Source organism: Chiloscyllium punctatum, chromosome 35 (genome assembly GCF_047496795.1).
Source record: "Chiloscyllium punctatum isolate Juve2018m chromosome 35, sChiPun1.3, whole genome shotgun sequence".
Lineage (NCBI taxonomy): Eukaryota > Metazoa > Chordata > Chondrichthyes > Orectolobiformes > Hemiscylliidae > Chiloscyllium > Chiloscyllium punctatum.
In genome coordinates, this window is record NC_092773.1 from 17,148,462 (window position 1) to 17,171,736 (window position 23,275).

Sequence of the window (23,275 nt, forward strand, 5' to 3'; positions counted from 1 at the left end):
CCCAAACACACACACATACACACCCCAGTCTTCAGCATAATTACCAACTTTTCCTAACTACTATCAGTTCTCAGGAAGTGTCATTTGACTTGAAACTAGAGTCACTGCTACAGCTTTACAGTCTACAATTTTTCTAATTTTATTACCTTCTCTGATCTCATTCTTGGAATGATTGTAAACACATGGACTCTACTAACATGCCTCACAAGGATTGTTAACTCACAGTTTCTACGTTCTGCTGGGCAGTAGCTTGTTGGCCCAGACTCAGGAATTTTGGCTCTTGTGCTACATAGTTGCATGAGAGGGATGCTCAAAAAGGCAGGTTGCGTTACAGTGAGGATCTGAAGATAATTTGAGAAAACTCTGTAGGCCATAATAGATCAGCCACCGTGAAGCTCCCTGAAAATTACACAGCCTCAAAATGACAAAATCTAGTTTTATGTAATTAAAATGTGATGCAACTGCTTCTGTACCTCCGTACCCAACTTGGTTTTGAGAGAATGTGGTACTTGTTGAACTCTTTGTGGCTACAATGCAGCTTTGCAAGGTTACTGGTTTTGTATTGAAAATGACCCACTTCACCATGCAAACCAAAAAACCAAGTCTCTGGTTTAATGGCTAAATTTGAAGCCTCAAAGATGCTTTCATGTCAGTGGCAACAGCTAAGGCTAGCGACAGTGTACAAGCCGAAGTAATTGCAACTTTCTGCTGTAGTGTTATCTGAGAACGAGAACAGGATCTTTCAACAAATGAAGAATACAGCACCAGGCTGTGTGGTTGATGCGCTGATTCAAGAAGTGCTGTGTTTGAAACTGAATGGTATGTGGCTGTTTAGATTCTGAGTTTGGTTTTGTGTCTGCACTGCCTGTTTCAGGAGCAGCAATGGAACTTGAACAACAAGAGCATGAATGACAACTTCCATTCAGAATGCCAGTGGAGTGAAACAACAGGATATTTATCAGGAAAAACTGTAAAGGTGCTATTGTTGCTGCAATAATTGTGACATTAATGTCGTGTCTGCAAAATTCCAAGATATTTTACAAAAGCACTATAAAACAGATTTGACACTGAACCACATATGACTTTTCTTATAGATGACATGCGAGGTTTTCAAGAGTATTGAAAAGTTTGAGACATTGGAGAGAGGTTTAGGGAGGGGTTTCCAGATCTCAGAACTGTCATGATCTCTGTTCTTGATAGAAAAACATGTTTTTTGAAACTTGATGTGATATTTGCCAAAGATTTTGACGGAAGCACCCCTTTTAATGGCCGTGCCATCTCTTTTGGCTGAGAAGCAGTGCACAGTCATTCAGTTAACTGGTTATTTTGGTTCAGGCTTTTCCTACAGGGTTGTGACAATCCTGAACTCAAATATTTCCCTTAACTTCTTGCAGAAGTGGATGCGTCAGGTTTGTAGCCAGTTGAAAAATTTCCAGGCTCTTGCTAATTTTAGTTTATGATGTACTGTAAATCAGCGAAGACTCCACACCTTCAAGAAAGGAGGCAGGTAGAAAATATTGTCATTTCAGGTGTTATCTTTATTTAGGTATCTCAACTTGTTTGGAGATCCATCAACATCCAAAACTAATATGTGAGGTCACTGTTTAAATAAAGCTAGTTCTTCTCAAAATAATGGAAGCTTTATGGGAAAGCTTCTACATCCAGGAAAAATCAACTGAAACTGTTTAAAGACTCAGACAGGATCTCACAGCCCAATATGCTACTGTTGAGCAATCTAAGCAACTGTGACATCTAAGAGTAAATCTCTGGCACCAGATTTGTCAGCTGACTTTGGCTATAACCAGTTATGATTTGCTGGAAACTGTTGACTTGCAAACTGAAAACTGCCTATAGACAGAAGTCTGCAGGCATTGTTCCTGTTCCATTGTGCCAGTTGACAGACTGTATGGTCTCTCTTCCCGTGTTTCAGTAAACAGACTGTATGCTCTCCATTCCAGTATGTCAGTTCGTAGATTGTCTGGTCTCCATGTCCTGTGTGCCAGTCAGCAGATTGCATGCACAATGTTTCTCTTTACTTTGTATCAGATTCAGTAGTTTCTCTGCCCTTGTCACCATGTGCTGGTTAACAAATTTGGTCAAGGACAGTTGAGTGCCAGTTATCTGATTGTTTTCAGACTGGTGGAATGCCCCCTAAACTTTCTACTGCCGGAAGGGAAAGTTTGGTGACAGTGAGATGCAGGAGACAGTTCTGGAGTGAGGGTCGTGACAATGGTAATATATGCACGGGATCCCCTGGAGTTGAGGCTGATGTTTTGTCCTCGCTTTGCAGCCTAACTTTGCAGAGGCGACATTATTTGATATCCCTGACTGGTATTTATTGAACAGAGAATGGTACAGCACAGTCAGGCCCTTCTGCTCTTGATGTTGTGCCAACCTTTTATGCTACTCAAAGGCTATTCACTGTGGCTGCTGCAGCATTCCTGAACATTGCACAAGTCTGGTTTTAGCTCTGTGCTTGAAACAAGCAAATTGCCTCAGTTTAGTTTGCGGACCACACTGGGACTCCTGATTTGCAGATAGGTAAAATCTGTTCAGCCCACATGCTTATGGTCTTCTCAGCTTGAACTTTAAATGACCCATATCAGACTGGACAGAAGTGGGTACTGCAGATCAGGAAATGCCCAGAGGAAGAGCTTTTGCCCGAAATGTCAATTTTCCTGCTCCTCAGATGCTGCCTGACCTGCTGTGCTTTTTCAGCACCACTCTAATCTTGACTCGCATCAGACTGGATGCCTTCCACTTGTTGCGGAATAGCCATTCTGTCCAAAACCAGAATGATATCAACATTTTATTTCATATCATGGATTAAAAAAATTGAGGAGGCAATTTTGTTGAGTGTGGTCAGAAATAAGTTGCATGCCACAAACGAAAAGCCGAAAGCAGCTTGCCTTGGACTAGATAATTTTGGATACTAGCGCAGTTTAAGGGAGCATGCAGTGATTGTAACAGGGTGAGTCAGGTGGTCAAATCAGGGAGTCCTGTCTGGCAGAGAAGAACAGGAGTATCAGGGGTTCTGTTTTCTCTCAGAGCTGGTTCTACTGAATCAAGTTACTGAGATGTGACTTTTCAAGTACAAATGAATGTTGACTATCCTTAATCAGTCCTTGCCTTTCCAAATGCAAGTGAAATCTGTCCCTCAGAATTCCTTCCTACAACTTAGCCACCACTAATGCAAGGCTAACTGGTCTCTTGTTCCCTGGCTTTTCCTGATGATCTTTCTCAAATAATGGCACCACATTAGCCAACCTCTAATCTTTCGACACCTCACCATGGCTGTTGATGATACACACATCTCAGCAAGGAGTCCAGCAATTTCTTCCCTAGCTTCAACACCTCCTTTTCTGTAATATGAACTGTTTTCAAAACATTGCTATTTATTCCACCAAGTTCTCGAGCTTCCATGACCTTCACAGTAAATACTGATGTGAAATATTTCTTTAGCTTCTCACCCATCTCCTGCGGTTCCACATTTAGATGGCCACGTTTTTCTTGAAGAATATTCTCCTTCGTTCCTCTTTCACTCTTAATGTACTTGGAGAATTTGGATTATTTTGAACTGTATTTGCCAAAGCTATCTCATACCCCCCTTTTTTTGCCCTCCTGATTTCCTGCTTAAGTATCTGTATACTCCTGCCTTTCTACTCCTCTGGAATCACTCAAGCCCAGCTGTCTGTATCTGTTAAATGCCTCCTTTTTTTTTCTGACCAGAGCCTTAATTCTCTAGTCATCGAGCATCCTTTACATCTACCAGCCATGCCCTTCACACTAACAGGAACATACTGCCTCTGAATTTATTTATTTTTAAAGTCCTCCCATTTCCCAACTGTCCTTTACCTGCAAGAAACCTCGTTTCGGGCATGAGCCCTTCTTCATGAATCTCTCCTGCTACTTGGATGCTGCCTGACCTGCTACGCTTTTCCAGCAACACATTTTCAGCTCTGTTCTCCAACATCTGCAGTCCTCACTTTCTCCTGCAAGAAACCTTCCCCAGTCAACTTTTGAAAGTTTTCATCTAATACCATCAAAATGGGCCTTACTCCAATTTAGAACTTTTAACTTTTTGGTCAGTTATATCCTTTTTTAAAGCTATTTTAAAACTAATAGAATTGTAATCACTTGCCCCAAAATGGTCTGCCCCATTGACACCTTGGTCACTTGCCCTGCCTTATTTCCCAACAGAAGGTCAAGTATTGCTCCTTTTCCAGTAGGTGTTTCCATTTACTGAAAAATCAGGTTTTCTTGTACGCACTTAACAAATTTCTCCCCATCCAAAACCTCAACACTATGACATTCCCAGTCAATGTTTGGAAAGTTAAAATCCCCTCCCATTACAACACTATTATTCTTACAGATATCGAATATAGAACAGTACTTCATAAGATGTGCCTTCCAGTCCAGGCAAAGCTCCTCTGCACCCTTTCTAAAGATTCCACATTCTTCCTATAATGAGGCAACCAGAACTAAACACGATATGCCAAGTGTGGTCGAACCAGGGCTCCATAGAGCTGCAGCATAACCTCACAGCTCTTAAATTCAATTCCCCCTGCTAATGAAAGTCAACACCCCATATGCCTTTTTAAACAATCCTATCAACTTGGGTGGCAACTTTAAGGGATCTATTGATATAGTCCCCAAGTCCCTCTGTTCCTCCACACTACCAAGAATCCAGCCTTTAAACCTGTATTCTGATTTCAGATTCAACCTTCCAAAGTGAATGACTTTACACTTTTCCAAGTTGAATTCCATCTGCCACTTCTCAGTTTAGCTCTGCATTCTGCCAACGTCCTGTTGCAACCTACAATAACCTGCAACAGCCATCCACAATATGCACAACCCTACCAATGTGTACCATGACTTATGGCTGCTCTCCCTCCTCTGAGATCTCCTTACATGGTTGCTTCTCAGTTTCTTGCTGACTGTTGCAGGGGCCTATAGTACAATCTCAACAAGGGGACTGTCCCTTTCTTCTTTCACAGTTCCACCCATATAACATCATGAGCCGATCTCCCAGGAATATCCTCCTGAAATACAGCCATAGTGTTTCTCTTTACCAAAATGCTACTGCCCCTCTTCTGTTGCCTCCCCTACTATCCTTCCTCTAGCATCTACATCCCAGAATATTAAGCTGCCAGTCCTGTCCATCTCTGAGCCACATTTCTGCAAGAGGTACAATATCACAGTCCCATATGCCCAATTATGCCCAGAGTTCATCTGCCTTACCTGTCAGGCCTCTTGCCCGAAGTAAATGCAGTTTAATTTATCAGTCTTACTTCATTCCCTGCCAAACTCTCGTTTGCCGTGACTATTTGACTTGCTCCTCTTAGCTCATGTACCAGCCTCGGCCTTTTCTCTTTTCTCACTATTGCTTTGTTTCCCATCCAAATCCCACCCTCCCCACCTGAAAGCCTCCCAAGCAGCACTAGCAAATCTCCCTGCAGGTTTAGGCTTGGATACAGATAAACCAAGAGTTGTTGATCCCCAGTGTAGTCCTGCCCTAACTAGAATTATGAACTTCAAAGGTATACAGGTTGGTCTTCCTGGAGGTGCCTCCTGCATACAAACAGCTAGCTAGCACTCACTGATGTGTTCACAAGGAGCTTTTTCTGTCGTGGTTTATAAACAGAAAAATCAATTACAACAAAGCAAAGATGCAACATCAAAAAAAATGAAGCCTTAACGGTTTACACATCTTGATTTCAGTGTTATCATTATGTAATCAAACTTGAGAGGATTACCAAGGCTTAGGTTGTTTTAATAAATGTGTATAAAATTAAAAGTGCCCTTGATAAAGTGGAAAAGAGGTACCTATTCTCCTTACCTGATAGGTCAATAATTGAGGTACACATATTCAAAGCAACTCTCCAGGTGAGAGGGGAGTTTGGTAGGAAGTTTCTCACAGAGTTGTCTGAAACTCAATGCATAAAAGAATGGTTGAAACTGACACCCTCAAGGCATTCAAACAAAAGCTTAGACATGCATTTGAAGTGTTTTAACCCACAGGACTATGAACTAAGAGATAAAAAGCTGTATGAATCTGGATAGTTATTGAAGTGGTGAAAAAGACTGAGGGGAATAAAAAGAATCTTTTCTGCTGGTCACCTTTGTAGATCTGACAGATTTAGTGCTACTGCAGGCAGCGACTTGATCTTTGTTCTTTATTGATTGACATTAATAGCAGAGTCATAGAGATGTATAACACGGAAACAGACCCTTTGGTCCAACTTGTCCATGTCGACCAGATATCCCAACCCAATCTAGTCCCACCTGCCAGCACCTGGCACATATACCTCCAAACCCTTCCTATTCATATACCCATCCAGATCCCTTTTAAATGTTGCAATTGTACCAGCCTCCACCACTTCCCACGGCAGCTCATTCTATACACACACCAGCCTCTGTGTGGAAAAAGTTGTCTCTTAGGTCTCTTTTATATCTTTTCTCTCTCATTCTAAATCTATGCCCTCTAGTTCTGGACTCCCTCATCACAGGGAAAGGACTTTGTTTATTTATCCTATCCATGCCCCTCATGATTTTGTAAACCTCTGGAAGGTCACCCCTCAGCCTCCGCTCCAGGGAAAACGGCCCCAGCCTATTCAGCCTCTCCCTGTAGCTCAAATCCTCTAACCCTGGCAACATCCTTGTAAATCTTTTCTGAACCTTTTCAAGTTTCACAACATCCTTTTGATAGGATGGAGATCCGAATTGTACACACGATTCCAAAACTGGCCGAATTAATGTCCTGTATAGCTGCAACATGACCTCCCAACTCCTGTACTCAATACTCTGACCAATAAAGGAAAGCATACCAAATGTCGTCTTCACTATCCTGTCTCCTTGTGACTCCTTTTTCAAGGAACTATGAACCTGCATGCCAAGGTCTCTTTGTTTAGCAACACTCCCCAGGACCTTACCATGAAGTCCAAAATGCATTTATCTAAATCAAACTCCATCTGCCACTCCTCAGTCCAGTGGCCTGTCTGATCAAGATCCCATTGTACTCTGAGTTAACCTTCTTCACTGTCCACTGCATGTCCAATTATGGGGTCAACTGCAAACTTACTAAGTATACCTTCTATGTTCACATCCAATCATTTATATAAATGACGAATAGCAGTGGGTCAAGCATCGATTCTTGTGGCACACCACTGATCACAGGCCTCCGGGTCTGAAATGCAATGCTCCACTACCACCTTCTACTTTTAAAAGACTTCTACTTTTAAGTCAGTTCTGTATCCAAATGGCTAGTTCTGCCTGTATTCACTTTTGTGGTTGTCCTGGTAGTAATGGTTGATTCTTCTGAAAAAAATGTTCAACCTGTCAAAACAATCTGTTGCAATTTAACTGCACAGATCTTGTAAAACTTTCATTTCCATTTAGAATACGATATAGTGAAACTGCTGATGGTACAAGCAATACTTAGTGGAAGATACAAGTCATCCTGTCAGAGTCATTGCGCAACATTGCAGACTCCGTTCCTTGCCAATTTGTTCATTAAAATGATTTCTGGATTCTTTCCTAATGCAAGTTGACTCAAAAGCATTTTTCAATTCTGTCTTGGTGTTTGGGCAGACCTATTTAGCTGGGAAACCAAGGTTAAGTATGAAAACTGACTTTTCAGGGCACAGCCAAGTTGATAAAAGGACGAGGTAGCTCCTCGAAGCAATGAGTTAGTAATGTCATTGGGACAAGATGATACACAGCTTTTTGTACTCTAAAAATAATACTGAAGACTTGGGTTAAATATTACTGAAGACAAAGTAATTCCAAGCTTTTGTGTGTATGATCTGCGGATAGATGGCTCTTCTGTCATGTATTGTGTTAAAAAAGTTGAAATTAATTAGACCCAATAAGAAGAATTCTAACTGTCCAAATCAGAAAAATAACCAAGTAAGTGACAAATCTTTTAGCTTCTGAATATGTGATTTACCATATGCAACCATTGAGGTGCAGACAAAACAGGTCATTAGAAGAAATTGAGGTTGAGCACTAGCCCTATATGACAGATAATGAAACAGTGCTTGTAAGCACCATTAGCTGTGTTTATTTGCAAAGCCACACAGATTTCTGAGAACAAAATGAAAACAGCTGTTCTTGTGTTTATGTGACCCTTTCAAAGAATATATTAGATATTGGGTTATTTGCATGACTGATCATTTGAAAGCACGTTGTAACAAGAAGGGAGTTACTATGATGCAGGTAAGAAATCTGTTTGAAAAAAGTGGCAAATGGAATCCACCTAGATTGCAAGTTATGAAATGGGCCTCTTGCCAATTATGTGGAAAGTTGCCCACTTCAGTGTGAACATGTTGGAATCCACAAAGCAGTTCAAGTTTGAAAAAAAAACTGCTCCCCCTCACTCTTTTTTTTGTTTCGCAACATTAGTAATGTGACTAAAGGTTAAACAGAAATTTGATCATGTTAAGATTTCTGTTGAAACCTGTTTCTGAGAGTGGCTTGCATAAGGTTACCCCTGAATTGGAAAGGGACTGGTATCCTGGCAGGGAGATTTGCTCGTGCTTCGCAGATGGCTTTAAACTTGTAAGGGCGGTCATGGAACCCAAAGAGATAGTGAGAAAAGAGATAAGTTTGAGATTGGTGCAGTTAAGAGGAGCAATAGTCATACAGTCAAAGTAGGCAAAAGCAAGGTAGAGAACGAGGTAAGACTGATAAATTAAACTGCGTTTATTTCAGTGCAAGAGACCTGATGAGTAAGGCAAGTGAAATCGGGACACGGTTCTGAATTTCTAATCATTGACGTGGATTGCCATAGTGTTAAGGGCTGGATAGAGAAGAATTCGGTCAGTGTGTCAAAGAAAATTTTGTTACTCAGTATGTAGATGTACCTACTAGAGAAGGAGCAATTCTTGAATTTTTGTTGGAAACTAAGGCAGGGCAAGTGACTGAGCTGTCATTGAGGAAGCACTTTGGGTCAAGTGATCATAATTCTATTAGCTTTAAAATAGTTATGGAAAGGATAGACCTTATCTAGAAGTTGAAGTTTTAAATTGGACTCAGGCTAACAGCTTTCAAAAGTTGATTGGGAGAGGCTAGTCACAGGTGAAGGGACGCCATCAAAGGTGAAGTAACAAGATTGGAGAGGCAATATGTTCCTGTTAGTGAGAAGGCAAAGCTGGTAGGTGTATGGAATGCTCGATGACGAGAGAAGTTGAGGCTCTCGTCAAAAAGAGGCATATGTCAGGTATAGACAGCAAAGAGTGTGGTGCTGGAAAAGCACAGCAGGTTAGGCAGCATCTGAGGAGCAGGGAAATTGACGATTTGGGCAAAGGTCCTTCATCAGGAAGGCATTTGCCCGAAACATCGATTTTCTTGCTCCTTGGATGCTGCCTGACCTGCCGTGCTTTTCCAGCACCACACTCTTGACTCTAATCTCCAGCATCTGCTGTACTCACTTTTTCACCATAGACAGCAGAGATCAAGTAAATCCCTGGAAGAGTATCAAGGCAGTAGGAAAGTACGTAAAATGGAAATCAGGTGGGCCAAAGGAGGACTAAAGATAGTTTTTGGAAAATAGGGAGAAGGAGAATCCAAAGAGATTCTACAATACATTAAGAATAAAAGAGTAACTAGGGAGAGAACAGGGTCCCTTAAAGAATCGTAAAAATAGTAAAACCCCAACAGCATGGAAACATGGCCCATTTGGCCCAACAGGTCCACACCGACTCACTAAACAGCATCCCACCAAAATTCATTTCCCCTCCTCCCCATCCCTGCATTTCCCATGGCTAACCCACCTAGCTTGACTATCTCTGGACACTATGGGCAATCTAGCACGGTCAATCCATCTAACCTACACATAGAGTCATCGAGATGTACAGCATGGAAACAGACCCTTCGGTCCAACCCGTCCATGCTGACAAGATATCCCAACCCAATCTAGTCCCACCTGCCAGTGCCTGGTCCATATCCCTCCAAACTCTTCCTATTCATATACCCATCCAAATGCCTCTTAAATGTTGCAATTGTACCAGCCTCCACCACATCCTCTGGCAGCTTATTCCATACACGTACCACCCTCTGTGTGAAAAAGTTGCCCCTTAGGTCTCTTTTATATCTTTCCCCTTTCACGCTAAACCTATGCCCTCTAGTTCTGGACTCCCCGACCCCAGGGAAAAGACTTTGTCTATTTATCCTAACCATGCCCCTCATAATTTTGTAAACCTCTATAAGGTCACCCCTCAGCCTCCGACGCTCCAGGGAAAACAGCCCCAGCCTGTTCAGCCTCTCCCTGTAGCTCAGATCCTCCAACCCTGGCAACCATCTTTAGACTGTGGGAGGAAACCGGAGCACCTGAAGGAAACCCACACAGACACATGGAGAATGTTCAGACTCCACACAGACAGTCACACAAGGCCGGAATTGAACCCGAGTCCCTGGTGCTGAGAGGCAGCAGTGCTAACCACTGAGCCACTGTGCTGCTCCCCCTTTTTGTGCCATTTCAACTTTAGGATCAACAAGGCTATCCATGTGTGGAATCTCAGGAGATGGGTGAGATACTAAATGAGTATTTTGTGTCAGTATTTATCATGGAGAAGGATATGGAAGCGAGAAAACTTGGAGAAATAAGTAATGATATCTTTAAAAGTGTTCATATTACAGAGGGGAGGTGCTGGGTGTCTGAAAACACACAAAGGTGGATAAATCCTTGGGACCTAATGCGATGTATCACAGAACTTTGTGGGAAGCTAGGGAAGTGATTACTGGGTGCTTACTGAGATATTTGTATCACCAATAGCTGCAGGTGAGATGCCAGAAAACTGGAGGGAGACCAGTATGGTGCCATTCTTTCAGAAAGGTGGTCAGGAAAAACCAGGGAACTATAGACCAGTGAGCCTGACGTCAGCAGTGAGCAAGTTTTTGGAGGGGATTCTGAGGGACAGTATTTACATGTATTTGGAAGGGCAAGCACTGTGAATGATAGTCAGCATGGCTTTGTGGGTGGGAAATTGTATCTCAATACCTTGATGGGAATTTTGAAGAAGTGACAAAGAAAATTGATGAGGGCAGAGCTTGGACTTTGTCTTTTTGGACTTCAGCAAGACATGTGACAAGATTCCACGTGGTAGACTTTAGAATCCTTACAGTATGGAAGCAGGTCATTCAGCCCAACAAGTGCACAATGACTCTCTGAAGAACATCTCACACTATTCTTGTAACTCTGCATTTGTCACAGCCAATCCACCTAATTTGCACATATTTGGAGTGTGGGAGGAAATTGCAGCACCTGGCGGAAACACATGCAGATACAGGGAGAACATGCAAACTGCACACAGACAGTTGTCTAAGGCTGGAATTGAACTCAGGTCCCTGGCGCTGTGAGGCAGCATTGCTAATCACTGGCCCACCAGATTGCCCTAGACTTGTTTGCATGTTATTTCACGGGATGAAGGCATCGCTGGCTATGCTGGCATTTATTGCCCATTCCTAATGGCCCAGAGAGCAGTTGAGAGTCAACCACATTGCTGTGGGGGGTCTGGAGTCACATGTAGGCCAGACCAGGTAAGAATGACAGTTTCCTTCCTTAAAGAGCATGAGTGAACCAGATGGGTCTTTCTGACATCAGTAATGGATTTATGGTCATTATTAGACTCTCTAATTCCAGTTATTATTTGAATTCATATTCTACCATCTGCCCCATGGTAGGATTCAGACTCAGCTCACCAGAACATTACCTGGGTTTCTAGGTAATTGCCTCCCCATTGCATGGAATCCAGGGAGAGCTAGCCATTTGATACAAAATTGGTGTGAAGGTAAGAGACATGAGTAGTGGTAGAGGGTTGTTTTTTGGAAGAAGGCCTATGACCAGTAGTGTGCCACAAAGTTCAGTGCTGGGTCCACTGCTTTTCGTCATTTTTGTAAATGATATGGATGTCAATATTGGAGTAAGGGTCAGTAATTTTGCAGATGACACCAAAGTTGATGGTGTAGTGGACAGTGAAGGTTATCTCTGAGTATAATGGGACCTTGATCAGATGAACTGTTAGACTGAAGAGTGGCAGGTGGAGTTTGATTTAGATAAATGTGAGGTATTGCATTTTGGTAAGGCAAATAAGGGCAGGATTTAAACACTTAATGGTAAGGTCTTGGGGAGTGTTGCTGAACAAAGAGATCTTGGCCTGCAGCTTTATAGTTTCTTGAAAGTGGAGTCCTACAAAGAAAGGGTAGTGAAGAAGGTGTTTGCTGCACTTCCCTTTATTGGTCAGTGCATTGAGAAGAGAAGTTGGGAAGTCATGTTAAGACCTTACAGAGCATTGGTCAGGTCACGTTTGGAATACTGCATTCAATACTGGTCTCCTTCCTATTGTGAAACTAGAAAGGGTTCAGAAAAGATTTACAAGAATGTTGCCGGGATTGGAGGGTTTGAGTTATCGGGATCGGCTGAATAGGCTGGAGCTTTTTTCCCTGGAGCGTCTGAGCTGAGGGGTGACCTTGCAGATGTTAATAAAATCATGAGGGGCATCAGTAGGGTGAATAACCAAGGTCTTTTCCCTATGGTAGGGGAGTCCCAAACTAGAGGGCATAGGTTTAGAGTGGGAGGGAAAAGATTTAAAAAGGACCATAGGGGTAACGTTTTCATGTTGAGGGTGGTACATCTTTGGTATGAGCTGCCACAGGAAGTGGTCAAGGCTGGTACAATTACAACATTTAAAGGGCATCCAGATGGGTATATGAGTAGAAAGGGTTTAGAGTGATGTGGGCCAAATGCTGGCAAATGGAACTAGATTAATTTAGTATATTTATTTAGATTAGATTACTTACAGTGTGGAAACAGGCCCTTTGGCTCATCAAGTCCACACCGTCCCTCCAAACAGCAACCCACCCAGACCCATTCCCCTACATTTACCCCTTCACCTAACACTACGGGCAATTTAACATGGCCAATTCACCTAACCTGCACATTTTTGGAATGTGGGAGGAAACCGGAGCACCCGGAGGAAACCCACGCAGACCACTGGGAGAATGTGCAAACTCCACACACAGTTGCCTGAGGCGGTCAGCATGGATGAGTTTGACTGAAGGGGCTGTTTATGTGCTGGACAACTGACTGTGTGAGTGAGCTATGCAGCTGGATGCTCTGGTCAATTTGGAACTTGACTGTTTGAGATAATGACAGTGTGGTGACATGTGATGGGTTCATAAGGGACTTGGTGCAAGGAGGAAGGGACACTGGGAGAATGAGAGGTCACTTCCATCAGGAATAATGTTGTCTTTTGGACAGCTGGAAAGGATCAAGAAAGTGCAATGTATTGATACAATTGCTTTTTAAAAATGAAGAAAATATTTGTATCTTCAAAATAGTTTGATCATTCGTGAAGGCATGTGTTTTACCTGTCTGTTTAGGCAAGCTAACAAAAAGCAGGTCATTGTTGATCCTGTTTAGAGGTTACCACACAACCATCAGTACTGAGCTTGAAAAATGTTGAAGTAATAGTGGGCACATCACTAGTTCCTGTGACTTAAAAATTATATCCTATTGCAATTTATCAACAGGAGTTTTCAAATTTCTTGTGTAAATGTTAATAGACATGTAACTGCATTACACTTAAACTGAATTTTGTATTCCTGTTTGACTTCATAGATGACTTACATTCATCATCCTACCAAACTTTGAAGCTGTCTGCCTACGAAATTACAATCCCACAACAATTGACAGAAAGAGAAAAGCGAGATGCTGACCTATCTCCCTTTGCACAGGTACATTGAAAACTAATTGTGCTGTTGTCTTGTCTGACTTAACTGTGTTTCTAAGTCTTTATGATCAAAGGGAAAATACTGGAGAATTGTTTGAAAACAGCTTGTGTCAATTCGGCTTGTATTTCTGTCAGTTTTGCAATGTTGAAGGAAATCCAACCAAGGCATTTAAAATAATAATTAAGTGATTCAGGAGGGTCTATGGAGAGAAACTTCTTTCTCTGATGAAGTAATCCATAATAAGAGAGAATGATCTTAAAATCCAAACCATCCTATTTCGGAATGAAATCGTTTTCATGTGTAACAGTGTAAATCTGATGTTTTCTCACATAACAATATTACCTCAGTTTCAGTTTCTGGTCTGTATGTGCCATGAACAAAATTCTGAGTAGCTGCAGAAGTTATTTTGCTCCCCTTTCTCATCCTCGACATACTTCCCACCTTTGACTCTGACCATCCTGTCACTCATCATAGTACATACGAGGGGAAATGCGAATTTGAAGGAGAAGAAGACTACCTGCCCTTTCCACCTTGCTCTACCACACAACAAGATCATGGCTGATCCGACTGTGGCCACAGCTCCACTTTGCTGCCTAACTGTGATAGCCGTTGATTAGATTAGATTAGATTACTTTACAGTGTGGAAACAGGCCCTTCGGCCCAACAAGTCCACACCGCCCCACCGAAGCGTAACCCACCCATACCCTTACATCTACATCTACCCCTTACCTAATACTACGGGCAATTTAGCATAGCCAATTCACCTAACCTGCACATCTTTTGGACTGTGGGAGGAAACCGGAGCACCCGGAGGAAACCCACGCAGTCACGGGGAGAATGTGCAAACTCCACACAGTCAGTCGCCTGAGGCGGGAATTGAACCCGGGTCTCTGGCGCTGTGAGGCAGCAGTGCTAACGACTGTGCCACCGTGCCGCCATTGACTGCCCTGTGTTACGACATGACGGTGAACCCTCCTGTTAATTAAACCAAACACCCAGAAAAGCTCATCTTGACTTGTAATCTGTTAAAATATGAATGACTGAGAACTCCCAAATTCCACTGTTTAAAGAAAATAATGTCAATGTTTTAAACTCTAAAAGTGCATATTAAACAACATCCATTCACAACTCAAAGTTCCCCTTTTTCTTAACCGCTTATTATCTGCATCCAACTTGTTAACAAGCTGTTCCAATAAAACACTTTTTAAAATTAGATCACCTTAATTTCAAAACTACACAGCCATGGTCATCTTCGGTGTCTGTCATCTTCTAGCTGAAGATCACCCTGAGTCATCGTCTTTCTTTTTACTGTGAATATGTTGAATATGAAAAGGTATCTTTGATATAGAGTGTTTCCTAATTCCTTGGGTCTGCCTTGATGGCAGTTGCTCTCTGTCCAATTTTTAAAATATCCGTATTTTTATACACCCAACATTGAATATTCTCATTGGTTTGATGTTGGCAAAACAATAAAGTCAAACTCAATTGGGATTTTAGTATCCTGGGGCATAATTTAAACTGGTTAAATTCAAAATATTGTCAAAATAGCAACCAAAACTCAAGTATTCATTTCACAGACGAATATTCCATATTTTCAATTTTCCAGTTTACTCTGAGACTGCTATCTAATCTTCCATGCAGGTGCTTGTAAGTTTTCAGTTCAGAATAGCTATCACTCTCTCTTAAAGTTACAGTACACACCATCAACTTTATAACACTTGTTAGTGAAGAATCTACCTATCTCTGCCTTTAAAAATATTCATGATTTGGAAGTGCCAGTATTGGACGAGGGTGGACAAAGTTAAAAATCACACAACACGAATTTATAGTCCAGCAGGTTTATTTGGATGCACTAGCTTTTGAAGTGCTGCCGCTTCATCATGTGGTTGTGAAGTATAGGTTCTAAGACACAGAATTTATAGCAAAAGGGTTACAGTGTCATGGAGCTGTAATGTTATTAACCAAATTTAGATAACGTCTTTCATCTTTTACATTGAGATATGCTAGTTTCAGTTCTTTAATATGTAAATTCCAGAACTTCTTTTAAGTTCTATTCTCAAGATAGCTTTAGCTTTTCTAACAATAGGCGTCAATGATCTGATACTTCACAACCACCTGATGAAGCCTGGTGTTGTCTGATTTTTAACTTTAAATATATTCATTTGAGTCTGTTCTACAAGAGAATCTTGACTCTTCGAGAGGAAATGATTTCACCTTATTTCTTTTTTAAATGCACAGGCCCTTATTTTCAAAAAGTGATGTCTAGTTATAGATTCTCCTACAAGCTGACATCCTCGATTCATTTACCCTCTCAAAGCTCCTCAGGATCCTTCTCTGTTTCAATCAAATTGCCTCTTACTCTGTTAAGCGTGAGCAAACGCAAGTCTAAATTGTCCAACCTGAATTCATTGTACGTTTCACCAATTCCAGCCAAGTAAACCTTCTCTGAATTGTTCCCAATGGAGATGCACCCTTTGATTAAGTAGACCAGTACAGTACATAAGCTTTCCTTATAACTTTCAGTGCATGCGGTTCATGCACTGGGGGACACCAATCCCTATGCATCTTAGATTTCTACAATCTCTCACCAGTTTGAAAACATGCTTCTCTTTCATTCTTATGGTCAAAATTGGACAGTTTCACAATTTGTTTGACATGAACCCACATTTTCCAGATCTTTGCCTATCTCAAAACCTACTTCTACCACTATGCAGAGTCCTTGTTTAATGTTCATAATTCCTTTCCTGCTCATGTCATTGTAGTGATTGTAGCAAGGTCAGCCAAGTGGACCTCTTAGAATCTGAGTTCCCTGATTGAGGCTGTTACACTGGTCTAATCAGGGAACCCTGGCTGACAGGTAGAGACAGGAGTGTCAGACATCCTCAGACTCTGAGAGTAGGCTGGCAGGAGCTAGATCAGTATCAAGTACTTTCTACATGCAAATAAAAGATGACATGCTGACAGGATACCAGCCTCTCTGGAGTTATTTTAGTGATGTCAAGAATAAAGCACGCTTCTGAAGAAATTTGCTTGCAGCAATCATCTTTGAGTTTGAGTAAGCATTTTTGGCATCATCCTATTATTTGGGAAGCTGGATTCGTTCTATCCTCCATTGAGGACTGGGTCCAGTATGTGGAAAGTTCATATATAACCTGGCTTCCGTTCTGGCACCTTTGCATCAACTCCTAAAAAAGGGTGAGCCTTGGAAATAGTTGTGTAGTTAAGCAATAGCTTTCAGGAAAGTCAAGAAACAGCTATCATCCTCTGAGGTGTTAGCACACCATGATCGCAAGTGATATCTGGTATTGTTATATGGTGCCATTCCATCTGGCATTGGGGTGGTTGTTAGTTCATAGGTGGCCAATTGAGAGGAATGCCCAACAATGTATGCATCCAGGATTTTGGCTAATGCAGTGAGTAAATATGCCCAGAACGAGAAAGAAGGTTTGGCAGTCATATTTTGAATCAGGAAGTTCCACCAATACCTTTATGGATGTCAGTAATAATGGACCACAAACCCCTGCTCGGTCTATTTTAATAGGACAAGACTGTATCACACACAGCATCAAGCTGAATTCAGTGGTGGGCTCTAATATTAACTGTGTGTAATTACAAGTTGGAACACCAAGTTGGGAGGCCAAATAACAAATGCTGATACATTGCGTTGCCACCGCTGGCAAATACACCACTCGTGGTCCTGCCACTGGAAAGGTTCTTAATGTTTTAAAATTTCCGAGACACACTTGGAGTCACAGCTGACAATATCAGATGTTGGATGCTGGCAAAATTGAAACAGCTGGTGGTAATGGGAGAAACGCAAGGGCATATGCCCAGATGTGAGATCTTTTTGGGCCTGGAGAGGCCCCATCACAGGAGAGGATGATATTTTGTTATGGGGAGCAAGAGTGATTGTCCCAAGCAAACGTTGTTTCCATTACTGCTCAACTCCACCCGGGTCATCCAGGTAGTTTCCAAAATGAAGATGTTGGTGAGAATTGATGTGTGGAGGTCAGGATTGGATGCAGAGAGAGTTGCTTTGTGGGGCAGTGCCCAGAGTGCCAACAAGGACAAAGATTACTGCCAGCAGCTGCCTTACATTTTATGGGGAATGGCATAGTAAACCTTGGACTTGGTTACACATCGATATGGAGGTCCTTTCATGGACTCAATGTCCTGAGTCATTGTGGTCACCCACTCAAAGTGGTTGGACGAGCATGAAGTTCATTTGTCAAACACGGGAATGATGATTGTTATGGACCAGGCCAGACCGCTTCAAAACATTTCAGGACTATGACTTTGCTAGTTGTTTTAAGTAGGTGTAAAGTGGATATAACAAGAGAGAATCTGCTGGTCAAACCACTTAGTTATTAGCAAAACAGAATTTATTTACAAGATTACTGAATGAAACACAAACAACAGAAAACAGAATACTGAATAACTTAACCTTTCTGAAAACCCAACAGATTATCCAAACTTAATGATGCTGTTCCAAATACTGGCAACAATCCCCATAAGCGCCCCTTGGCACAAAAGGTAAAATCAAACTCAGGTTTTTATAGGATAGAAGTCAAAGAGGGAGTACCAGCTTGGACCTGCTTCTGGGTCCAGCAGCTTTTGCACATTACTTTAAAAAAAATAAACCAGAGAAAAACTGAGGTGGGAGAACTGGCCACTCCCCTTTCATTGTACAAGTGTTTTTTTTAACTTGAAAGCCTCCGCTTGAGGCAGCATCTGTTAGCTATTATCAAATTGGCCCTGCAACCCTTCAACCTCCAGACATTTGCATCTGTGTCATTTACAACTTCTCTGAAAAAAACCAAGGATTGCATAACCTTGTTAAAGGAGCAGCTTCATCACCAGATAGCAAAACTGCATGAATCGTTTGTAATACACGGACTCCCAGAGGACTTGGTCACAGATAACAGGCTATCATTTACCAATGGGAGATTTGAGTAATTCCTAAAATCAAATGGCATTTGACATATAAGGACGGTACAATATCATCCGTCATCACTTGGTCTGGCAGAAAGAGCAGTTCAGATATTGAAAGCTGGATACCGCACTGTTCTGGTTCCTACTTAATTACCAGGATGACCCCTCAGACACCTATTGAGATAGCTCCAGCATAGTTGTTAATGGGGAAAAGACTTCGCACAATGTTAATCCTGTTCTTCCCAGACCTGGGTGGAGAGAGTGAAATGACATCAAGAATGCTATTGCTGGACAAAAGACTCTGCTAGCCACTTCCTGATGCTACTTGGCTTGCTGTGTTCTTCCAGCTTCTATCTCCCACATTGGATTCCAGCATCTGCAATTTTTTTGTCTTTAAGCAAGAGAGACAGTTTATTTTAGGGGATGAAGTTTGGTGTAGAAACAAACTACCCTGTGTGGGTAAGAGCATGGTCAACGCGAGGCCACACCCAGTGAAGTATAAATTTGGAGTCAGTCTGATAGTCCTGAAAAAGCATGTAGACCATATGAAAGCTGCAAGCTCTCAAATGGGTGGAAGCAAAATGTGCCAGGCTCCTCTGAACAGTTGGAAAAGCTGGTGGAACATGAGTTCTCCCTTTCCATCAATCGTTGAAGAGACCTCAGAACGCACATAGCAGATTTCTCCACCTCGGTGCCTTTCCCGCCTGCAGAGGAAAATGATTTCCTTCCAGGACACTCCGGGCACGAAAGGCGAGCTAGTGTGAGTATCAATGGCAGAGTCATAGGAAACTGACCTGCTGCTAAAGTGCCCCATGAGCAACGACAAAAAAAAGAACTGGCCTCTGTTCTTGGACTCAGAGGATTTGGGATGTAGTGATTGTAACAAGGTCAACTAGGTGGTCAAATCTGGTCTAATCGGGAAGCCCTGGCTGACAGATATGAACAGAATGTCTGACACTCCTGTATGAGATGCTGAGGGAGCTGCATCAGTGTCAAGGATTCCCTACATGTGAATGAAGGATGACTTGGTGATGGGATACTGGCCTCTGTGGAGTTATTTCAATAATATTTCTATATTTGTTGATTCTATACAGTCATTTTTCAATTCAAGTCCTTCTGTGGTAAAAACCTTTAACAATGCATATCAAATGATAAATCTGTTTTTTTTTTCTTCCGTGTCATTGCATTGTGATACAGATGATTTCACATCTCTCTGTTAATTAAAACTGCAAAGTTTGTCATGACATGGCACCCTGCGGTTGCAAAAAGCAATATGATCTGTTCAACAAGATTCTTGTGCTTTTGACTTTGTCAATCAAACAATACAGGGAATATCTGACTAAAATTAAACTGATATTTTTAGGTCAACTTATAAATAGACCACGAGGTAGACCTGTAGAACTTGAACCAGCGACAATCTTTATCGGCACACAGTCAAACCAAGACTGAACCAAAGTTCGTGTTCCAGATCATGTGAACCATTCGTGTGAAGGGGCAGCAATCACACCGAACTGCATACATAACACCCATCCCTCTTACATTCATGAACAGGAGTTTCTGAAATTATGTGCAGACATTGTAAATATTAAAAGCATCAGAGCCAATATATGGACATAGTCATGAATATTTACAAAAACGACCACTCATCGCCCCCAAAGGCCTTACTGAAATCCATGTAAACCACATCAGTTGCACTACTCTAAGCAATGTAGTTCGGAACTTTTTCAAAAAACTCAATTAAATTAGCCAGACAGGATCTCCCACTAACAAATCATTGCTGACTGTCCAAGTACTGATTAATCCTGTCTTTCAGAATGTTTTCCAATAATTTCCCTGTCACTGCCCTGCAACTAACTGGTCTGCAATTGCTTGGCTTATCCCTGTTGTCCTCCTTGAACGAAAGAACCACATCAACTCACCTCCAGAGTATGATACTTCTCCTACTACCAGCAAAGTATTAAATGTCTCTGCCAGGGCCCCAGCAATCTCCTCCCTTGCCTTTCATTGCAGCCCAGGATACATCTCATTAAGTCCTGGGGAGTGATGTACCTATATGCCTACTACAAGATCTAATTAATCCTCCTCCTCATTCATCTTAATGTGTTCTAGAATGTCACCATGCCAGCTACAATATCTTCCTCATGTGAACACAGGTGAGAAGTATTTATTTAAGACCTCAGCCATGTCCACTGGCTTCACGCACACGTTACCCCTGTTGTCTCTCATAGATTCCACCCTTACCTGGTAATTCTTTTATTCTTAATATACTAAAAACTTGGGGGTTTCCTTTATCCTATCTGTGAAAGATATTTCATGGCCCTTCTGTACTCTCCTAATTTCCTTTTTAAGCAACCTCCTACATTCTCTATATGTTAGAAGGCCTTCCTGTTTTTAATGCACTGTACCTGATGTAGGCTTTCTTCTTTCTCTTCATCAAACTCGTAACATCCTTTGAAATCCAGCGTTCTCTGGACGTGCTGTTCTTTTAATTCACTCTTAGAGAAACACACTGATCCTGAATTTTAACTGTACTGCTTTTTAAAAGACTCCCACTTTCCAGTTATGGACTTACCTGTATGTAGCAGCTCTTAGCCTGTGTTTGCTAGATATGAAAATTAGCCATCCCTCAATTTTGACACTTAATTTATACATTATCCAGAATGACTGAAACTTAGAGAGACCCTGAAATTTTCACCCACTGAAACTTCAGCCAGTTGGTTGACTTGATTCCCTCAGATGATGTCTAGCACTGGCCCATCTCAAAGGTCTACCTATACTGGCACAAAAAAAACTCTCCTGGAAGCTTTAAAAATGACCCTTACACACTAAGGAGATGCTAGTTCATGTTATGAAAGTCAAAGTATCTCATAAGTATTTCCCTCACATCTTTTCTGTGATTTGCTTACATGTCTGCTCCTTTACCTCTTTCTGACTGTTGCAAAACCTGTGGTATCACTCCAAAAAGGTGATTGCTCCTTTGTTATTTCTAAGCATGAACCAGATGGCAGAATTTCAGAGGCACCTCCAAGACGACCCCATTACTGTGGTGTTGGGGTGCAGTGTTGGTTTCCTTCATCAATAATGCAATGTCACCACCTCTCTTATATCCCCTACTATTGTCCCTGAAACTTGGAATATTGAGCTGCTTGGTCTGTCATCCTCCAACAATGCCTCCGTGATTGCAAGGTGCCGATCAATGCTGTATGTTCATCCACCTTACCAGTCAATGATTTTGCATTAAAATAGATACAGTTTAGTTTTCTAGACCTCCCATGTTCCTTATCCTGTCCATGTCTTTTCCACCTATTGGACTATCCCAGCATTCCTTCCACATCTGGCTGAGTCTTGCACTTGGCATTACATCTGCTCTGTGTCGCATCCTCTGCCCAAGCAGCGTAAAACTGCTCCAAAAGCATGACCAAACCTTGTAACAAGGATACTCGATGCATTCCAGTTTAGGTGCAACTGGGACAGGTCCCACCCATCCCAGAAGCTGTCCCAATGATCCCAAAATCGAGAGCCCTCCCTCCTCTTCCTTCCCTCTCATTACATGATCTTCCTATTCCTACATCAGTAGCATGTGGCGCTGGAAGTAATCTGGAGATTCCCACCTTCGGTAGTCTTCCTCTTTAATCTATGACCTAATTCTCTAAATTGCTGCTGCAGAACCTCATTTCTTTTTTTACTGATATTATCAGTACTGATGTGTACCACAACTGCCGGCTGTTCACCCTCCCTCTTCAGAATGCCTTGTGGCCACTCGCAGACATATCCAACCCTAGCACCAGGGAGGCAACATACCATTCCAGAGGCTTGTTTGCTGCCTTAGAACCGTCCGTCAGCTCCCTTTCCAATTATGTTCCCCATCTTGAAAGATTCCACACCCCCCCCCCCCCCACCCCCAGTCTTTTTTATTCCCTGCTGTGCAACAGAGCTAACAGTTGTGCCATGAACTCTGCTGCTGCTGCTTTCCTGTGCAATGTTATCCCCTAACAGAATCCAAAACATACTGTCTGTTTGAGGGAAATGGCCACAGGGAATTCCTATATTGCCAGCCCATGTTTACTAGTTTTCCTAGTGGTCACCCAACGCATTTCTGCCTGTGTAGCCCTTACTTGTGTTGTGACCAGCTCATTCAATGTGCAATTCGCAATGTCCCCAGCATCATGGACGCTCCATAGCGAGTCCATCAAGAGCTCCAGCCGCTTCATACATCTAATCAGGAGCTGCAGCTGAAAATTCTTCCTGCATATATTGTCAACATGACACTGGAACTGTTTCTGATTTCCCATATATTGCCACAGGAGCATTCAACATGCCCAAGTTCTTGTGTCATTGTGAACCTGATCAACAACATACAATAAACTCAGAAGTAGTTACTCAATCTTAACTACTCAGCAAATCTGACTTCACTCTCTGTCTCTCTCTCTATTCTGAACAAACTCCAAAGAAGGACTTTGCATTGTCCCTCCTTTGTGGTATTACTCACTCTCCATAAAGCTAGTAGCTAATCAGATACTTCACTTGTGCTATATCACTTTTGGAATTGTGATGTCACTTCCTGAGTTCCTCCTCTGGATTCAGGTTTGCTCTGCTCCGTTCCGTTCCTGCT

At 42.0% G+C, this 23,275-nt stretch overlaps 1 protein-coding gene across 2 annotated transcripts in view; it reads left to right on the plus strand.

Moving 5' to 3' along the window:
- Positions 1-23,275, plus strand: part of LOC140459710 (disintegrin and metalloproteinase domain-containing protein 9-like) — a 127,850-nt gene that overhangs the window by 12,418 nt on the left and 92,157 nt on the right. For both annotated transcript variants that reach the window (XM_072554146.1, XM_072554147.1), the window contains exon 2: positions 13,619-13,734. In XM_072554146.1, the coding sequence (XP_072410247.1) occupies positions 13,619-13,734 (116 nt within the window). The remainder of the gene's footprint in view (positions 1-13,618; positions 13,735-23,275) is intronic.